The 20,327-nt window shown below is 37.5% G+C and overlaps 1 protein-coding gene across 3 annotated transcripts in view; it reads right to left on the bottom strand.

Moving 5' to 3' along the window:
• Positions 1 to 4,218: 4,218 nt before the first annotated feature.
• LOC136886298 (fatty acid synthase) overlaps positions 4,219 to 20,327 on the bottom strand; it is a 146,774-nt gene continuing 130,665 nt past the window's right edge. For all 3 annotated transcript variants that reach the window (XM_067159028.2, XM_067159027.2, XM_067159026.2), the window contains exons 31-35: positions 18,641 to 18,841; positions 16,380 to 16,633; positions 14,414 to 14,671; positions 10,403 to 10,645; positions 4,219 to 4,514 (exon numbers count right to left, since the gene is read on the bottom strand). In XM_067159028.2, coding sequence (XP_067015129.2) covers positions 4,410 to 4,514; positions 10,403 to 10,645; positions 14,414 to 14,671; positions 16,380 to 16,633; positions 18,641 to 18,841 — 1,061 coding nt within the window. In that variant the 3' untranslated portion in view covers positions 4,219 to 4,409. The remainder of the gene's footprint in view (positions 4,515 to 10,402; positions 10,646 to 14,413; positions 14,672 to 16,379; positions 16,634 to 18,640; positions 18,842 to 20,327) is intronic.

Below are 20,327 nucleotides of genomic sequence, written 5' to 3' on the forward strand. Positions count from 1 at the left end.
TTCTTCAACCAAAATTAAATTATTAATAACATTAAAAAAAATTAAAATGTGATTCAATAGAATCTGAAGGCCTATGGGTCTCCTTCGAGAAGACATGATACATGAGCAACTCGAAACAGCACCCAGATGGATGACAGTTGAGAGAGAAAGGATTCGTGGAGGAATTTAAGAGAGGCTCTGTTATCGAGAATCAAGAAGATGAACTTGGCATATGAACTACGAACACTTACAACAACAAGAACAACTCGATCAATGCAAAACTGAAACACTACCAGATGGTGATCCACCTGGAGGCTTTATACGCAGTTGAATGTTTCAATCTGATGAAAACAGGATTGATCAAGAAGTTGGAACTCCTGGAGAGAAAGATTCAGTGGATTCTGGGAACCCAAAGAACAGAGGATGGATCATACAGAAAGAAAGGAAACCCAAGAATTATATCTCAAGATTGAAAAGATCTCTGATACCATCCGAAAGAGGAGAGCCGTCCTGGAGTAATTTTACTTTGTGAGAAATTCTTCACAATGAATTTAAATTATTTTTTCCTTAGGTTCGATAAGCAGAAGCTCAATGAAATTTAAAATTACTGGGTAGGATAGTAATAAATTCAAATAAATTTAGATAAAACAAAGTATACTCTTTTTAGGAAAGAAAGAAAAATATCAGTAAAGGACACCATATTACTAGAAAATTAAACTTTTCACTTTGTAAAAATCAAGTGAAGAAATTAAACTGAGTTTGATAACAAATAATTTCAACACACACAGTTTATACTGATTTCCTTCTTCTGTCACAGTTTGTCCTTTCTATTTCAACATACTGTACAGCCCGTGCACCTCTCAAGGTCACTGCTGCTAGGTAAAACATTTTGTAACATTACCGGAACTTCCGTTACACATTTTGTCATATCATGTAAATTTTCGGATGACACCCAGGCCTAAGACCCCCAGACAGTTCCTCTTCATCTTCCTGAGTAGGATCACTAGGCCTGCTATGTGTGACAGGAAGGGGTACATAATCTGTTAATCAAGTATATTCTTGGATTTCGCTGGAAGAACAGGCCTTGGTCTGCTGGTAGCTGGACAGGGTGGAGGGATGGTCTATTCCTACTATAATAATTTTCTTTCTATGGTCCACAGAATCGTATTATTCAATACAAGAGTATGAATCACTTGAAAAATAACTTAAATGGATCCTCTGAGCTTGTTTTATTTATACTTCTTCTTTCCGACGAGGCCTACTACGGACCACGTGCCAATTTCAATTCGGTTCATCATACTTTGTTGTTTTCTCTTCCGCTCCTTCCAATATTCTTTCATCCTTTCACTATGCTGTTTTTTTCTGGCCTCGGACCACTTCGCACCAGGTTTCTTGTTCAATCTCCCTTCGAATCCTTCCGTACTTACTACCCTCTCTCTAAAAATCTCTCTGTCCATAATTTCTTCTTCTCTTATATTATTTCTTTCTTTACTTCTTGAATCCAGCTAGTTATTGCCTTTTTGTCCCAAAAGTACTTGAAAATCCTTTTTGTTAATCTGGAATCATCCTTTCTGTAAATATGTTCAAAAAATTGCAATCTCATTTTTCTTATGGTTTCTGTTATGTTTTCTATGTTTCACCATTAGATCTTAATTTCCATACTTCTGTTCTTTTCACAGAGCCTAAGATTTTTCTCGTTATTCTCCTTTCTAGTACCTCAAGTTTATCTACTGTAATCTATAGTTTAGTACCAGGCAGTCACTTGCATATAGGCATTCTAGTTTCACCACTGTAGTGTAGTGCCTTATTTTAAGATTTTAAGATAGACACTTTTTGTTATAAAAATTCTTTGTGATACCATATACTCTTTCCATCTTGTGTACCCTTTCTTCTACTGCAGATTTGTCTAAACCATTTTCTTGAATTATTTCCCCCGATACTTGAATTTTGTTACTCTTTCTACTGGACCAATATCTGTTGCCAAACATTTTGGAGTGTTCTTTATGTTTGTAATAAATTTTGTTTTTTCAATGGAGTTTCTCAACCCTGTCTTGTTGGCTATTTCTTCCAAGAGATTGATTTGTGTTGTTGCATTTGTTAGCTTGCTGACAATACAGAAAAATCGTGTGCAAATGTTAGGCTATTTATTTCAATGCCTTTGCTTTTTCTCCCCAAGGTTACCGGCAAAATGTTTTGTTCTTTTAAGCTTTACATTCCAAATTCTTACAATTTTCTCTAGAACACAGTTGAATAGAAAGAGTGCCAAACCATCACCTTGCTGTACCCCTGTATTTATCTTCATAGGTTTTGATATCTCACCCATAAATTTCATCTTTGAAATTGTGTCAGGAAGTGTTTCACATATTAGGTTTGCCAATTTAGTTTTCACTCCAAATTCACAAGTTGTTTTATCTATGGTTTCTCTATCAACCGAGTCAAAGGCCTTTTTAAAATCTACAAAATTTCACAACAATGTCCTTTGAATTCAATATCCTATGACGAATTATGAATTTTAAGTTAGATCTTGTTCAGAACGAATATCTTTTCAAAATCCAGGTTGATACTCACCCAGTTGCTTGTCAAGTGATGTTTCTACTCTATTCAGCAATATTTTTGAGAATACCTTATATGCAATTTGCAGAAGAGAGATGCCTCTATAGTTATCAACCTTTTGTTTGTCCCCTTTTTTGTACATTATTATTAATAATAAATAATGTCTTTTTACTTTATTTGTTTCATACCGCTCCGATGCATGTCTCTGGATTACTTCTACTTTTACGATTAATTTTCACACATTCCATCAACATTGTTGATTAGCAACCACTGCCACTCATATTTGTTGTTGTGTTTATAATTATAGCCCATGGCTGCGAACACTGACATAGAGATTGGAATAATTTACGAAGGGAGTTGTTCAATAAATTTCCAACTTCTCAGAGTATTTAAGAAAAGACTAGGTAAACAACTGAAAGGGAATCTGCCCCTTGGATGACAACCCTGAGTATGGAACAGTGACTGATTGATTGATTGATTGATTAATATTTCATAACATGTATTTCAGTACAGTATCATCAGAGATAAATGTATTGTCACTAATGTGAAAACAAATATAAATTAGAATGTGTGATCAGCTGAGCGCCCGTTGAGACTAGCCCAGTGCGGCCGGGCTGGCGTGACGTAAATGCGGGCAGCTTACGTAACAAGCATAATACCAATATATTTGGTCCGTTATTTTACAAATTTACTCATTCGGGACAAATATTTCAGGTTTCCTATGGGAATCAACATCTATATCATTTGATGGCCAGGCAGGTATCAATTTTTGAAAATGAGACAGTCTCATAGTGCACTGGCACTGCCGGTGGCTCCAAGTAGCCTATGCAGTGGCCTCCACGATATGCATTAGCCATGCGTCTTGGTGGGTGTGCTATTTACTAAATGATGAGCCTGATTTAGCACACTGGGGCGAAACGCTGGCAACCAGGAATGAGTTAGCTGAAAAATGTATAATGTCCAATAATGGACCAACTATATTGGTATTATAAATTTACTCATTTGGGACAAATATTTCAGGTTCCCTATAGGAATCAACACCTATATCAAGTGAAGGTGATGCCAAGCCTGCCATACAGCAATCTATCATAACAACGTAGTCGAAGGTCACGCCCCCTGAGCAAGACATGCCAATACATTTTCCCTAATATTTTCAAGAATATATCTCTCAAAGTGATGAAACCTTTGCTAGCGCATTACGGGTACATTATTGACAATCCATATATCTCAGTTTGTTTGTGACATGTTTCAGTTTTATGTACATATGATCAAAATATTATTTTGAATTTAAGAATTAGATTTTTTGAAGAGACTGTACATTTTTCTAGTCATAACATTTATGCAATTTCTTGTCAACACGATAATCCTCAGTGTATTAGCTTTACATAGATATATAAAACTTTGTAGATTTATTTCATACCTCACGAATGTATTGCATTTTATTTAGACTAAAAAGCTGCCAAATATGGCTGCCACCACAAGATTTAACATTGCCAGCTATAGGGTTAATGCATAATTTCAACTGCAATATTCAGAAGAGGTATAACATAGCTCTTGAGGGCCTATTGCGCTAGTTGAAAAAGAAAACAATTCTAGAATTTGAGGAAGGAAGATTTGAAGGAATGTCTTTTTTCATTTGGAGCTGCAAGTATGCGAGGTAATAAATCGTCAAATAAAACAAAGATATGAAAAATAACTTTTGTACATCTTCGTGCTCGTTCTTTATTTTGGGTGCTCTTAAAGTCTTCTATTTCTTCGTATCAATCTGACAAAACACATTTTTGACAAGACTCTAAATACTAAATGAGAAAGGAACAACAAGAATTCAGTCGCATCTTGTAGTGAAAGAGATCTCTCTTAGCTCACTCGACACTCCACTACAGGTTGAGGAACTCATTTATAATTCTTGCTGTTTCAGGATTCTCTATGATGCTGGCATGGTTCCCTTCAACTGTGCTGATTTCTACCTTCTGTTGACAGCACTGAAAACAGAAACCATTTGCATTTTGTTAAAAAGCTTTACTAGGAAGTTTGAGCTTTGAATGCATGAGCTGTAAAATGGTTGTTGCAATTGGTACTCAAACCCAAGACATTCTGTTTCCAGGTGGATTCTTGACAGTGCCAGAATTAAAGCAACTCCTTCAATAACTGAACGGGTGGTTGTGATTAAAAGATACTCTGGAGTTAACCAGAAATTTCCCCATGATAAGACTGTACTAAAACTAAGAGTAGTAGATGGAGGGTAGGTTTTGCGTGCACTGCGAAGAGAGAGAAAAGTATGCACATTGTTGGTGCAGTAGTTACACATAAAAATAATAGCAAATAAATGAAGGGCGACTGATAAACGTCAGCAATTTTTAAGGTTGTTGCAAGTACTTCAGCAGACAAATCATGTTATAACATTTCAACATACATGGTTTTGCACTTGTCAGTAATTATATTAATCAATTCATAAGTTATATAAAAATGATTAAATGTGTGTTTTGAAAGAATCTGATGATATTCTTCCAGAAAAGAAATGTATAACTTTCTATGATGATAATTATTGTTGTTTAAAGGGGGAATAACAGCTAGGTCAATGGCCCCTAATGGTATGAGGTGCAATGAAATGAAACGATAATTAAAACTTCAAAATGTATCCACTGACTAGAATCTAAAATGAATGATCATGAAAGCAAAACAGTCAGTGGATCCAATTCACAATGCCTTAGTTGCTGGGATGCTTTTTGTTTAAAGGGTCTCGGTCCCTCATAATGGTACTAATCCCATGGCGTTCCTCCTATAGAGCTACTAATCACAGACAACACAGACCCATGGTCTTCCGCATATAGTGCTGCTATTCATAGGTAAGGCAGACCCATTCTGAACACAGTAGAACCAACTCATTCGAACACAGTGCTCAGCACTTATTCCTGCTAGACAGCAGTCCATGCAACCAAGCGCCCGCTCCCCTGCCACAGTGGGATGCACATGATGGCGCTAATCACAGGCAACGTCCAGACCCGTGGTGTTTTGCACATAATGGCATTGCTCTTTGGTAACATAGACCAATGGTGTGCCTCACCTTACGGTACTAATCACAAGTAGTCTCATGGTTCTAATTCCACCATCCCTTGGTTGCCCCTTTTAGTCTCCTCTTATGACAGGCAGGGGATACCGGGGGTGTATTCTTCATCTGTGTTCCCCACCCACAGGGATTTTAATTGAAGGTATCTTTCAGATTTTATTTATTCACAAATTAGTATCGACAGACTGACAGTTATAAATTAACTCTGTTGAAACTGAAAAGAATGGACTTCACTATAATAAAAATTCCTATGATATCGGTACATAACCATGTGCTATGTCTATCTGCTCCAGGTTAAAAAAAGAATATTTCTTCTCCTTGAAAACTATTTTTCAAGCTGGCCCAGTGGTGACACCTGCTATTTTAGATGTGTAGAGAGAGCGAATTAATAGTAGATAGTCTTGTGATATAAATCCAACAATGAAAAATATATGACTTCTCAATCACTTTTAGTGAAATTGAAGCAATGATGTGTTACCTTAGCTGCTGATGGCGCTACACAGTACATTTCCTAAATTCTGTAAATCAAGCACATCATCTTTGTTCGTTAAGAAGAAAGCCATATTTTCCAGTGTAGACTTAGACAAATGAGACATAAAAACTTTCTAGTCTGTCAAAGACACAAAATATCCATATAAATTTTAACACTATAAACACACCTGTAAAAAATACACACTATTATACAAAAAATGACAGGTTTTATTCTACAAGAACATCCTCAGATTCTATCAAATCACTTAAATCATGCGTATATATGTAGAGTATTGTTTAAGTTGCGTAAACTTGTCAGTGATAGAGAATAAGGTGATAATATGAACAAGTATTAACAAATAATGATGATTTTTTTATAAAAACTCAACCATCAACTTTTTAACATAATGAAAAAATGTTGTACTTATCCGGATTGCCGAAGCTTAGTTCGATGTCGCCAATCACTATTATACAACTGTTGTTAAGGAGAGGCTAGTGGAAGGTTTTGGGCAAAGCATGTTATTCCGCAGAGAGCGGAGGGCAAGCATGGGAGGGGAGAGCAGGTCAGTTCCTTCCCCATGTTATAATCAGCATAGTGTACCAGGAGAAGGAATGGGGGGGTAAAGAAGTTATTAAACTTCTTCATGTTAAAATGTATTTTATGTACAATGGATAAATGCAATTAAATATTATAAATAAAGTGCGGAACTGGACTGGAAAGTATCTAATAGACGTTATTTTTATGATTAGCCATACTCTAAAGGCTCTTAACTGCTAATTTAAAGAGTAAGTATTGACCGGATGTTATGTAAGTAAAGCGAAGAGCATGGAATTCTTTAAAACTTAATCAAAAGGTATAGTCGAATGTTCCACCTTTACAATACTAAACAACTCTTTACTTATTTAATTAACATTTAAAAATAAAAAAAGACATTCCATGACTTTTAAATGTTAATTAAATAAATTAAAAAATTGTTTAGAATTGTAAAGGTGGAACATCTGACTATACCTTTTGATTAAGTTTACGAAAGACAATATGGGCTTTATAACGAAATTTATTTTATGCGTGATTTCTTTAAATGCGTATTGTTACTTAGCTTGGTTTTAGCTATTTTTGTGATGTAAATTTTTATTGCTTCCTTAATATTCAACGATTTACTTTTATTTTCGATGTGTAAAATTTTAAGAACTGTGTTGTCGTCTGTGAAATACTGTCAACTGTCGTATATGTGCTCTCTGAAGGCTGAATGCTGATTATATCTTATTGTGTTTTTGTGTTCTTTGTATCTTGCATGGAAATTACGTTTTGTTTGTCCTACATATGTGGCATTGCAGTTAGGTTCTTGGCACTTGAGTTCATAGACTCCTGACTTGGAGAGGCTGTCTTTTTTTGTTTAGGTCGCACTTGCTGATGTGTCTTGGCAGTGTGTTGTTTGTTTTAACGGCTACTTCTAGACCTTGTTTTTTTGAAAATATTAGCTACTTTGTATGTGTTCTTGTTAAGGTAGTTAAGAATCATATGTGGTAGTTTTCTGGGCATTTTTCTTATGTTTATTTAATAGTTTATCTACTCTGCCCAGAGGGTGGTTGTTTTCCTTCAAGATTTGTTTAACGATTTGTATCTCTTCATTGAAATCCGTTGTGCTCATTGGTATCGAAATAGCTCTGTATATCATTATGTTCACTCCTGCTATTTTGTGTGTGTATGGGTGATTCGACTTGTAGTCAGTAGTGTGAGACATCTGAGTGGGCTTTCTGTATACTTTGTAATACAGCTTATCATTATTCCTACTGATTGTGATGTCTAAATAGTTTATTTTCTTGTTAGTTTCTGGTTCCATTGTAAACTTGATGGACTTGTGTAAAGAATTTAGTGCGTTTAATAACTGGTGTTCATTAGTGACGTCATTATCATAAATGCATAATCTACGTATATGCTCCAGTGTACGATTCTTTTTGAAGTTGTTTAGAAAAATGTTAGTTATTATACCTGACAATAGAGAGCCCATGGTTAACCCTTCTTTTTGACAATAGATTTTATCGTTGAATGTAAAGCAATTTTGGATTAACGTCATTCTAATGTTTTCTTTAAGAAGATTTTCCATAATTTTAATGGATTCATCTAGTGGTATGTTGGTGTACATGCTGGTGATGTCAAAGGATATTATACATGTGCTCTCTGTTATTTTTAGTTTATTTAATTCTTCAATTAGTTCTGGGCTGTTTTTAATTGATTTTCTCTTTTAGAATTTGGTTGAGTTGTTTGCTTAAATTATAACTTGTGCATCTTTAAATTTATTATTGGTCTAATGGGACACGAGTTTTTGTGTATTTTGGAGAGGGCTCTTAGTGTGGGAAGTTTGGGATTTTTGATGATAAGGCTCTCTTTTTCTTGTCTTGTGAGAATAAAGTTTGTTTCCTTGATAGCAAGTTTTATTTCGTTTTGAAATTTATTGGTTGGGTGGTGTAGTTCTTTAATTCCATTGTTGTTGATGAATTCTATTGCTTTTTCTATGTACTCGTCTTTCTTCATTATGACCGGTGTTCCCTTTATCCGCTTTTGTGACGATTAGGTTGTCGTTTTAATTTTGTTCTTAACTGTTTTTAATACCGAGTATTTTGACACAATTTGGTTGTTTGGTGGAATTTTCATGTGTGAATATTTTTAGAGCTTCGTTGGTGGCTACGTTTATCATTTCTCTTTGTGGAGAAGGGATTTTGTCGCAAGCAATTTCTACGTCAGTAATTAGCCGTTTTATGTTGTTTTCGTTATGACGTTCCTGGAAATTGAATTTGAGTCGCTTCTCTAGCAGATTTTTTTTATTCTTTGAAAAGGTAGTGTCTGAACTGTTAATTAGTCTAGGGTGAAAATTAGCGAGTTTGTCGTGGTTATTGTTTTCTGTTTTTTCTGTTTAATGATTAGGTTACGTATTTTATTGTTAATGACCTTCTGTTTCCTGACTGCTTATTTTAATGTAATCGTGTAAAAAGTTAGAGAAGGATGTCCATTGAGTGTGGTACCAGAAGTTGCTTAGGTTTAAATGGATGCATAGAATTTGTTTGTTGGTTTCCTGTGTCTTAATGTATGTAAATTTAATTTTGTTTCTGATCCATAATAAATGTGATTGGGATGTTGATATTTTAGCTGAAGTTGTTGAGGGTTTAGCTTTTATGAGTATGTACTTAGGAACAAGCTTCAATTCTAAACATGTCTTATTAAATGTAACTGATGTGTCATTGTTTATGATTTTATCTTAAGTGACAAGTTTTTGGCTTAACAAATTATTTGGCCAGTCAGGCAAATTACGAACTTTTGAACTGCTGGTACATTGTTAGGTGAAAGCATGCCAGCTAGTTACAAAGTCACTGATATGGATTGGTTAGGTCTGTTTAGTGACAAAACCATTGGACTGCGATCAAGCAAAGGAGCCTAAGCACCCCCCCCCCACATACACACACGGGTTAGGCCCACGAAACGGCTTTAGGCATTTAGTATTCCATATGGTGATTACAGGTTGCATTTAGTAGTGTTTTTATTGTGCGCAGGTTGCTAACAGAATGCATTTGTCTTGATTGTTGGGAATGACATCATATCCGATTATATCACAGCCAATGGAAATGCTAGAGTGTGTTCTTCAGCAATGGAGAAGGGTGCGTGCCAAATTAAATTAGGTTATAAAAGTAAATTTACTTCTGGGGGCTGGTGGGTGGGTCTCTGGCTGCCGCAGTGAATACATCTCTCCTATACAAGGTATTCCACATAAGATTTGTACTAATTCAAATCCCGTATAATGCTATAAAACTTACTGAATTTCTACCCTAATCCTTCGATAATGTTACAGGCCATAGCAGTGTGCTCTGTTAGCAATGAAAATCCACAGACTGTTTCCAGTTTAAGCCAGAAAGAATGAATGAAGCCCCCATCTAGTGACCAGGACAGGAACTGTTCTGGCTGCTGAAGCCTGTTTCACTCCTCTGGGGCAGTGATTATAGAATGACAGATGAAATGAAATGATAATGGAGAGTGTTGCTGGAATGAAAGACAACAGGAAAAAAAAACTGAATACCCAGAGGAAAACCTGTCCTGCCTCCACCTTGTAGAGAACATGGAGCGACCGGTACTTTAACCACGGAACACAGCGGTGAGAGGCCATTGTGCTGCCAATAGCCTCTATAGTGAAAATCAAAATAGTCATCTAAAGAAAAAAGTTCAACATATTTAGTAAGCTGTGGTCTATTACTGGTGCCAAGCTTTAAAAGTAAACCTAACTTTGAATGAAGGAAACAAAAAATTATTCATTGGAATAGATCAATGATTTTCAAAATACTTACATCATTCAGCAGATTGTCGACTAGTCCAGGTAGTGACGGCACGGTTGGACGCAGCAGGAGAACCGGAGAGGCGAGTTTGGTAGGATGTTCCCAGCGGTAGGGCATGGTACATTTGATGAGAGCATCGGTGGCATCAGCAAACGCCTTCAGGTACGCCCTGCTATGATGAGTGTCAGGTGGGGCATGTTCCAGCAGTTGCTCTGTCCTCTCGGCCCAGTACATTTTGTTCAGCTCTCGTCGAACCTGAACAATTCACACCATCTGTTGTCATAATCTTGTTTCAGAAAATTAATTACATAATCCCTCTATTACACTAGAGGCCACATTTGTTATTTTCCCCTCCCAAACAAGCAGAACTCAGATCTATTCACAGTCATAAAGTGTCTAAAAGATGAATTTGAAATAGAAAGTGTTCACCACTGTGGGCGAAGGCAGGAAACAGAATACATCCATGATATCCCTTGTCTGTTACAATTTACAAACGTCATCATATAGATCTGCATTGATACAGTTTAAATTAAGAACTAGTGTTAGCTACCATCTACCAGCATTGCATGTCATATTTTCAAGAAATGTCATTCAAATTTTTACACTGAAAAAAGTTTTAAAATTTTTTTTACAAGAAGTGATGGACAATTTTATGTAAATATTATTTATTGTCTTCGGTGTATTCTCAAATAGTTCTCAAAGGACATGGGTTCTTCCATTTTTAAAATTATTAGACAGCAACAATGAGTATCGTACTCTGTAACGAGATGTTATTGCTGAAGAAGTCTTAAAATAAGACGAAACATGTTCCAAAGTATGTTTAATATATTTTAATATTAAATAGTTTTCACTTGTAAAGTGAAGTGTATTGATTGGGTGGACCATTAAATCTAACACTAGTTCTTAATCCCTTGTCTGTTGTAAGAGGGAAGTAAAAGAGGGATCCCAGGGGTTTTCAATTTGAGAACAAGGACTGATGACAATGGGACCTGTAGCTAGCTGAGCCCGGCACACTCCAGCCTCCCTTGATCAGCTCTTGTTCTCTTCTTACCCTAACACTATTAGGTTTACACAGCCTAGGGAGTATTTCTTTAGCCGATACATCCCTGGAGGTTTGGTACTCTTCCATTTTTTGTGTCAGTTGGTGTTACATTTCTAGGGGAAACCAGAGGAATGTGGGAAGGGGCACAGTTAGCCTAGTGGCTTACTGTTAGTTTCCCCTCTCCCCCCCAAATGAACAAGGTTTGATTCCGGTTCATCCCAGATTGGAATTTTCACCTAAAAATTCACAATGTTTCAGGAAGGGCGTCCGGCCTTAAACCCCCAGTAAAAACTCAAAATGAGCCAGGTTGGCCCCTGAGACCCCAGAAATTACTGGGATAAGCTGAGTAAAATTCTTGTTCCAGAAAAACCACTGTATAACATTAACCCTTTGGGGTCCAACATCATTAATTTTCGGTTTTAAGGTTTCACATTTTATATGTTGGACCGAAAATGGCACCGAGCTTTATGCAGGATTTAGCCTGGACATTTCTATGCTCCACACTGCCACCTACTGTTAATTGGTTTTAACTGAATTGCTTTTTCTTTGGAGATAATTTGTCCACTAGTGAGTTCATAATTTTTATCAACATGGCATCCACAAGACACGACATGAAACCCAATGATGTTTACGGACGGTTTTTTGACAGTGGCGATATTGACGTTAATTTGTTGATCAATTCTGAAAGTGAAATTAGTGTTCCCAAATCTCAGAACAATTTTTTGAGTGAGGAGAAGGAAACTGAGGTGGAGGACAGTGGCAAAAACAGTGACGTAGGGGGTGATGAACGAGGGTGACTATGATTTTTCAAAGTATTCTCACAACAGTGGTATGGAATACATGCCTTCCAATACAGGAAAGAAGCTAGTAGTTTTAGAGAACAGTTGTCAGATATATAATATGCAGCAAACGGCAGAAAATAAGACTGAAGTGAGTCATAAGCCTTTCAGGGATCTAGTTATCATGAGGCTTATGGTGGGATGCTACGAAACAAAATGCCCATAAGCATGGCCAATGGATCTGCTGTGATGAAGAATTTTGTCTGAATGGGAAGCTACATATCATAGATGCTCATGAGGCAAAATAAAACACACCTAAGGACTGCGTCGTGTGTTCTGACAGGAAGGTGAAAAGGATGCCGAAATAAGACATCATTTTATTGTGAGACCTGCCCAGGGTACCCAGGATGCATCCAAACAAATGTCTCTGGAAGTACCATACTATCTCAAAATATTTCTGGTAATTTTATTAACATGACTGATAATGAAGTTGTAATGTGCAGTCCATATTTTTAATGTAAAAATTCAGCATACTTATGTGAGTAGGTATTTCCTTCCCATACTTGCCTAATGTTCAATTGGACCTGCATAAGGTGCAGGTAAGAAATTAATTGGACCCCAAAGGGTTAAATCCATCAATAGTCGTGCAAAAACTAGCTGAACACACGCGCTTGCAAAAGAGTGTCTCTAGGAACAACCACTAATAACAAACTTGAAATCTATTGGTTGGAAAAAAAGTGACAATATAGTAAGGCAACAATGAAATCAATAATGTGACTAGCTTTCATGCAGCTGAGTTATGGAGGTTACTATCAGCAGCAGACAAGTACGCAAAGTGCGGAAGTAATATTACTACCAACGGGTACACAGTGTTAATCTCCCGGGCCCAGTATATGGGAGGCCAGGACAAAGGGCGAGCGATAGGGGAGTACCACCTACATAAAAAAACCTGGCCCAGTTGGTGGCACCTTGTAACAGTCCTTTGCCAGGGTTACGGTTAAGTTCTTAACAGTAGCTTCCGTAGTGCTATTGCAGTTGTTAAGCTAACAGTAGCTTTGGCGGAGGAGACCTTCGGAATGGCGTAGTTGGTGGATGAGCTGAACGAGTACTTGGTTTGCTGCACTGTAGATGAAGTAGACAACTACTAAAGGCTGACAAAATTGCCAATTTAATGACTGAATAGCCACTCAAGGACAAAGAATATGTGATAACTGGTTCGCATGTTTCCAAAGGGATATAAGCAGAGGTCAAGCACTCTACTCATGTAAAGAAAGCGAAAGCAAACCGACATGTCTCATTTCTTTTCATTCTATTCTTCATTATGTTTTAACACACATTTTTAGCGTCAATTATGTAAAAACTTTAACCCTTTTCTTCACTGAAGATGGCTGAAACAAGTTGAAACATGTATGACTATATTATTACTCCATCTAATAGTGGAGATGTGTATGTATTGAATAGGAGGAAACATTAAATTTTCCTTTGTAAAGAGAAAGAGATTAGTTGTTGGAGGGGGTGTTCTACAGAATGAGCCATAACAAATGTATAATTGTACACGCAAACTTTAGTTTGAGTGATTATTAAGATTTTAAAGAGAAAGAGATGCATATTTTACAATGCAACTTTAATGTTTTAGTTATTTGACAAGTCTGGCATTTTAATTGCAATTTATGTAGAAGACTGATTATTATATAATTTTACAATTTATTTGGTTGACAAATCTAATAATTTAATTTCAAATTGTTTAGTATAAGAAACTTCAAATATTTTATAGAGGAATTTCTTATACTTAATTATTTATATTTAATTATTATATACTTTGAGATAATTATTATATTCGGTGGTTTATTAGGCCGCTGAAGAAGAGAACAGTCAAGGTTCTTGAAACATGTACGGCATTTAATGATAGAATAAAACAACTTTGAATGGTATTGGCAAGGTGAAGTTATATAATTAAGAGTGATTTTCAATGGTGGCTAGATTTAAGCCAATACGGACCATACTGGTTAAAATAATAAATTTGTATTAGGCCTAAGAAGTCATCATAAAAGGATGGAGGAGGATTGTTTTGAACAATAATAGGATAAGCCATGGAACATATGAAGGAGGCTTGGTCATTCACACACCCCACCTGCTGGAGTGGAGAAATCAATGATGATGATGATGGCTAGTTCTCATACAGATACTACCGTTCTACCTTACCCTGTTTAGTTTTTGTGTCTCTTGTACTCCTAGAAGGGAAAGTAAGTGGAAGACTAGCCAGATCTGCATGCGGTCCAGGCCTTCCTCGCTGCCTCCACACAGTTGTACTATCAGGTTGGGAGTCGAGTCCAGCAGCACCACACGGCCTTTTTGTCCTTCGGCCTCCAACACTGCTGCCATCTCCAGAGCAAGTAACCCACCGAATGAGTGACCCACCAACATGAAAGGTGTATCAGCTGGTAGCTGGCTCTGCACATGCTGGAATAACAATAAAACAACAACACAATGTTGATCAATCACAAATACTGGATTTACATTCGTAGAAGTTAACATATTTCTCCAAATCCAAGACAACATTTTTCCCTTAGAATCTCATGTGAAGAATCAAGGGTCGTCTTGTATTCGCAATCTAACAATAAAAACACCACTGGCAGCTACCATGGAAATCACGCTGCTTCCCTTCCCCCCAGAATGTGCCAGAGGGCCTGGTGAGGAAAGTTCAGATGCTGTATGAGAACTGTACGAGCTGTATGCGATTGGGTGACGGACATTCATCCTGGTTCAAGACCGAAAGTGGAGTCCAGTAACGCAGTGCACTATCCCCATTATTGTTTATCACCATCATGGATGACATAATGAAGAACATCAAGAAAACCTGTGATGAACTAAATGCAATGGCCTTTGCTGATGATGTTATCATCTGGAGAGAAACTGAGGAACAAGTACAGTCGAAACTCAATGAATGGAAGGTTAAGTTCCAGGAGTTCAATCTCAAGATAAGTGAACTCAAAACAGTAGTGATGGCAATAAACAAAGAGGGACAACCAGCGAACATCATGCTAGGAAACCATCCACTAGAAAGTGTGGAAAGCTTTACATACCTCGGCAGTGTATATCTCGAGATACACTAACCACAAAGGAGGTGGCAAATAGAGTGCAGAAGAGCTCTCAGTTTTACCAGCAAGTACGAACACTCTTCTGGGATCCCAAAGTACCAACAAAATCAAAGCTGGTGATGTTCAATCAGTACTTCATACCAATCTTAACCTATGGTATAGAAAACTGCGCCCTCACTAAGAAAGACTCATCAAGGTTGCAGGCATCCGAGATGAAGTTCCTTAGGTCCACAATTCAAAAAATCAAACTAGACAAGTTGAGGAATGATGTGGTTTGGAAGGAAGCTGGGATTGTTACATCATTGTTAGATCGGATCAGCATGTCCAGACTGAGGTGGTTTGGGCATGTAATGAGGATGGAGCCAACAAGGACAGCATATGTTAACTTGGAGTGACAAGCGGCAGGGAAACGGATGGTGGGAAGACCAAGAACCCACTGGATGGACATCGTAAAGATGGGGATTGCAGATCGGGGAAGGACACTGGAGGACGTCATTAACAACAGAACATATCTCAATAAGACAGAATGGAAGAGGCTCGCCAACAGTACCCGGAAAACTGGAACTGTAAAATGATGATGATGATAAATATATTAGAAAAAAAAAAAAAAAAAAAAAAAAAAACTTCTACTCATTCTTCTTCTTCTTCTTAATTTCCCGTTACCAGTCTTCTGGGTCGGGTTATGGCGGACTTTGGTTCAATGGAAATGGCAGAAGAGGCAGCCCTGGACTTGGGGATAAATACGAGTTCAATCTGAAGAGGCCAATGGCTTCGGGCAGAGGAGACTCTTCAGAAGGGCTGATGGTCCCTTGGTGGAGATAATACCACAAAAGTCCATCTAGCAGCGTCTGCGTTCCATGTTAGGGGCAGCTGGAGAAAGTGTCTGTTTCCCCATTAGGGGTGGCGAGCCCATCACACTAAAAGCCTACAAAATGACTGAGAGTAAGTCGAGGCCTCAGAAACAAAAGGCAATATGTAACGTTTTTATAGCAAAAGTTTGGTTTATAATCAAACACATCGTGTATGTCATAACATTTGTAAAACTACAGAGGATGATTTAAAACACTTACAGGTAAGAGGAATCCAACCAGGTCCTGGATAGTTACTCCTGGAATGTGGTTAGCAAGCTGTAGAGCGTAGGATGGCCGAGAGAACTTGGATGCGAGAGGTTCGAGGAGCTTGGCCACGCTCACTAGACCAGGCAACAAGAAGACAGGTGAGCCACTATTACCAGCAGAGGGCAGTTTCACCAGCGAAGGATACGAATTCTGCTCCTCGGGAATTGTGGGCAACAGGAGACGAAGGTGCTCCAGCTCCTCCGCAGCTGAAACATTGGAAACAAACAGATTAGATCCACTTGCAAAGAAGTAATAATTAAACACATGGAGCTGAAAATGCCAGACTAATAAGGAAAATGAGATGCTTTAAGAGTGTCTTAACTTCAATTTATGGTGTAGTATTATATATACATATATGAGTAGAGGTATCTGTTTTTTGCAAAGTGCGAAAATTATTATTAATATTTAGAAATTTCATGATCCGTATTGAAGTGGGATTATAATATTTAAAAATTAAGAAGGTTCCTCCTATTTTGTATTGAATAGGAGGAACCTTCTTAATTTTTAAATATTGTAAAGTGCGAAAACACAAAATATTTGCAAAATTTTACTAATTCGGCTCAAAACATGGAATTTTAAACAAAGCTGCAAAATAATGCACAAAATTGTGTGGAATCACTATTTGATCCAAGAAGAATAGCGAAAGATGATTTAGAAAATGATGAATGGCTCTCATCTGATAAAGCAAATTCCCGTCGTACGAGAACTTTCAACTAGTGTTTAGGGATCTAGTCTGTAGTTCACGTAGAGCAAATAAAGATATTGACGTGACTGCTGCTGTAACATGGACATTTTGTGGAAGCCACAGTGAAGGCTTTATGGATCCCAGTCAGTAACGTTGATATTGTGCGGTCATTTTCAACGTATTGTAATGTAATATCTCATAGAACAGCTCTGACTCCCAGTAATATTGAACTCAAGTTATCTATGTCTTTTTCAGACTGATGTGTAAATTATGTAAACTTGTTAAAGTTGCAAGATTTTCTTTTTTTCAAATATCATTTTGATATATGTATTATAGTGTTTCAGCAGGAAAATGACTCCTGATAATTGTACATCTGTAAAAATAAACTATGTTTTACTGCAAATATGCTATCAACTATAAGCATTTAGCAAAATGATTGACGAAATAAAATTTAAAAAAATATATATACCAAAATTATTTAAATGACAAAATTAGGCAAAAATTTTCACCACAAATATGTGCCTCTACACATGAGGCATCTAGTATCAAAAGCCGGCACTAACAGCTTTGTCAATGAACCGACTGCAGGCCTTCGAAATGTGGACGTATCGCAGAATGTTCAAGATTCCATGGGTAGATCACATCACCAATGAGGAGGTACTCCATAGCGCCGGAAAATCTTGTAAAGTCGTAACTCTCAAAAAACATAGAAAATCAGCGTAATACAGTCTCATCTTCTGAAATTACAAATATAACTCAATACAAGTGATCGCAGAAGGTAAAAATGGACGTAGATGGAGAAGATCATCTTCGACGCCGAACCTCCGATAATGGTTCACGTCCACAATATGGCTACTGTGGTACAGAAAACACAAAATTGGGGAAAGTTTCTCAATGATGGACTCAACCTTCAAGAAGAAGAAGCCGAAATGAAGGCTGAAATTCTACGTACGCCTAGTAAGAATTGATCACAAACAACTGACCAAAAAGATCTTCAAATACGTCATGGCCACCTCTAAGAGGGTAGCAGAGATCAAGAAGGAATTACATAACAGAAGAGAGCTGAGAAGAAAAGTCGACAGTCTAAAATCATTTGAAGAGAAACCCCTAAAACGGAGGCCCGAACAGATCATTTCCGAAGAGGAGAGAAGGATGAGAAGTGAAAGAAGGAAGAGTTTTTGGGAAGAAGAAAGGTAAAGAAGCCTTAAGTTCTATGTGGTCCACAGCTGGTCAAATTTGGAAACAAAACAAACAAAAATGTGCCTGAGTGAGTGAGCTTCAGTTGTTCACACTTGAAGACTAAAGCCAATATCAACTGCTCAATGAAGTAGTTAGTTTTTGAGAGAAGTGTAGGCAGTAAGAACGGTAGAACAGACAAACAAATTAGAGTAGATGTAGGATGTATTAGTTACGTAGAAATGAAATGGTCAGGACAGGATAGGGTGGCATGGAGGGCTGCATCAAACCAGTCTACGGATTGATGAGTCAAACAAGAAGTACAAGATAACAGAACTGATTAATTACTCACTGCCAGTACGTCGCTGGATGTTCAACTCCACCAACATCTGGAGCCTGCTAACAGTCAGCTCGGAGACGTCTGTGGCGCTCATGTACAGTCCTAGCTGTTCCTTGAGTTGTTCTCGAATTACCTCAACAGTCATAGAGTCCAGGCCAAGATCCAACAGTTGAGTGTTGGGATGAGTAGCAAGGGTCTTCGCATCCTTAAAACCTATTTTTAAAAATACATAAATTTATTTATTCATTCTGACACCAATATGTGCATAATGGATTCATTTCAAAACTGGAAAAAAAAAAAAAAATATATATATATATATATATATTGATTGATTGATTGATTGATTGATTTTGTATGTATAAGGGGCAGTCAAATGTTGATACGTGTCAATACTGCCATTGCTGTGGTAGGAGAACAGCATAATGACAACTCACAGGTGCACGCAGTTGCTGGGTTATGTCTTTGTTGGTGCGTGGACTGGTCTAGTGTGTTCGTTCAGCTGTCGAAATGGACGCAAGCAAAGAAGAGCAGAGAAGTGTGGTTCATTTCCTGGTGGCTGAGGGTGCTGGAGCACGCGAAACTCATCGTCAAAGGTCTGCTGTGTATGGTGAACATTGCATGTCCATGGCGAGTGTGCATGAGTGGCATAGAAGATTTGGAGAATGGTGCACATCACTGCAAGACGATGCTTCAGCGATTTGGTTGGGAAATACTTCAACATCCTCCGTACAGCCCAGATCTTGTAATTTTCACATTTTTGGCAACCTGAAGAAAGACATTCCTGGACGTCGGTTTCGTTCGGATGAGGAAGTGCAAGAGTGGGTGTGATTGTGGATCCGTCAGCGACCTACTTCTTTCTACAAAACTGGAATTGATTGTCTCGTCTCCCAGTGGGATAAATGTATTAACGCTTTTGGTGATTACATTTGAATAAAAACCATTCCATGGATATGTTGTAGTGGGTGTTCGGTTTCCATTTGACTGTGACTGTCTCTTATAGGTGAGGCAATACAGACATGTTTACTTCACCCAGAAGGATAGAGTTTTGATTTTCCTTTAAAACCAAGAAATTTAGAAAATATTTTATTTTGAAATTCACAAGTTACTAGTACGGAGATTCCAAAATTAGACATAAACTGGTGTTCAGGTCTAGGGAAGTTCCTCCCCTTAATTCAGGCAACTGTTCCTTTTTCTTCCATTATCTTGTCTCGCCTATCCTCTGCTCCCTTGACCTTACCCTCAACTGTTGAAGGCTGCAGCTGAAAATTTTGGACCCATGACTTTATGTGTAGTGCTTCCTTGGTAAGTCACTGCTCTCCATCTGTTTCCTATACATATTTCACTCTTGTTAGCATTCTTATCCAAGCATTTAAAATTAAAACAAAAGGTATGTTCTTTATTAATAATTAAATCCATTACCAGTCACAAGTTTTATTCAATCTTCTTCAGAGTGCGTTTCAGAGTCTAGGCTCCATCATCAGGTGGCGAAATGATGGCATTCATTTGTTGCTCTACCCGATACACAACTCCTTCCAAAGAGAATTAACCTATTTCAGTTAAGAGTAGGGGTTGTGTGCGTTATGAATTTATAACATCTATGTTAAATGAAGAATATCCTGAAGATCAGACAGCTCACAAATAGATGACAGAGGAGCAGGCACTGGAGATTCTGCTAATTATTCTCACAATTGCTCCAGTA

This window comes from Anabrus simplex, chromosome X (genome assembly GCF_040414725.1).
Source record: "Anabrus simplex isolate iqAnaSimp1 chromosome X, ASM4041472v1, whole genome shotgun sequence".
Taxonomy (NCBI): domain Eukaryota; kingdom Metazoa; phylum Arthropoda; class Insecta; order Orthoptera; family Tettigoniidae; genus Anabrus; species Anabrus simplex.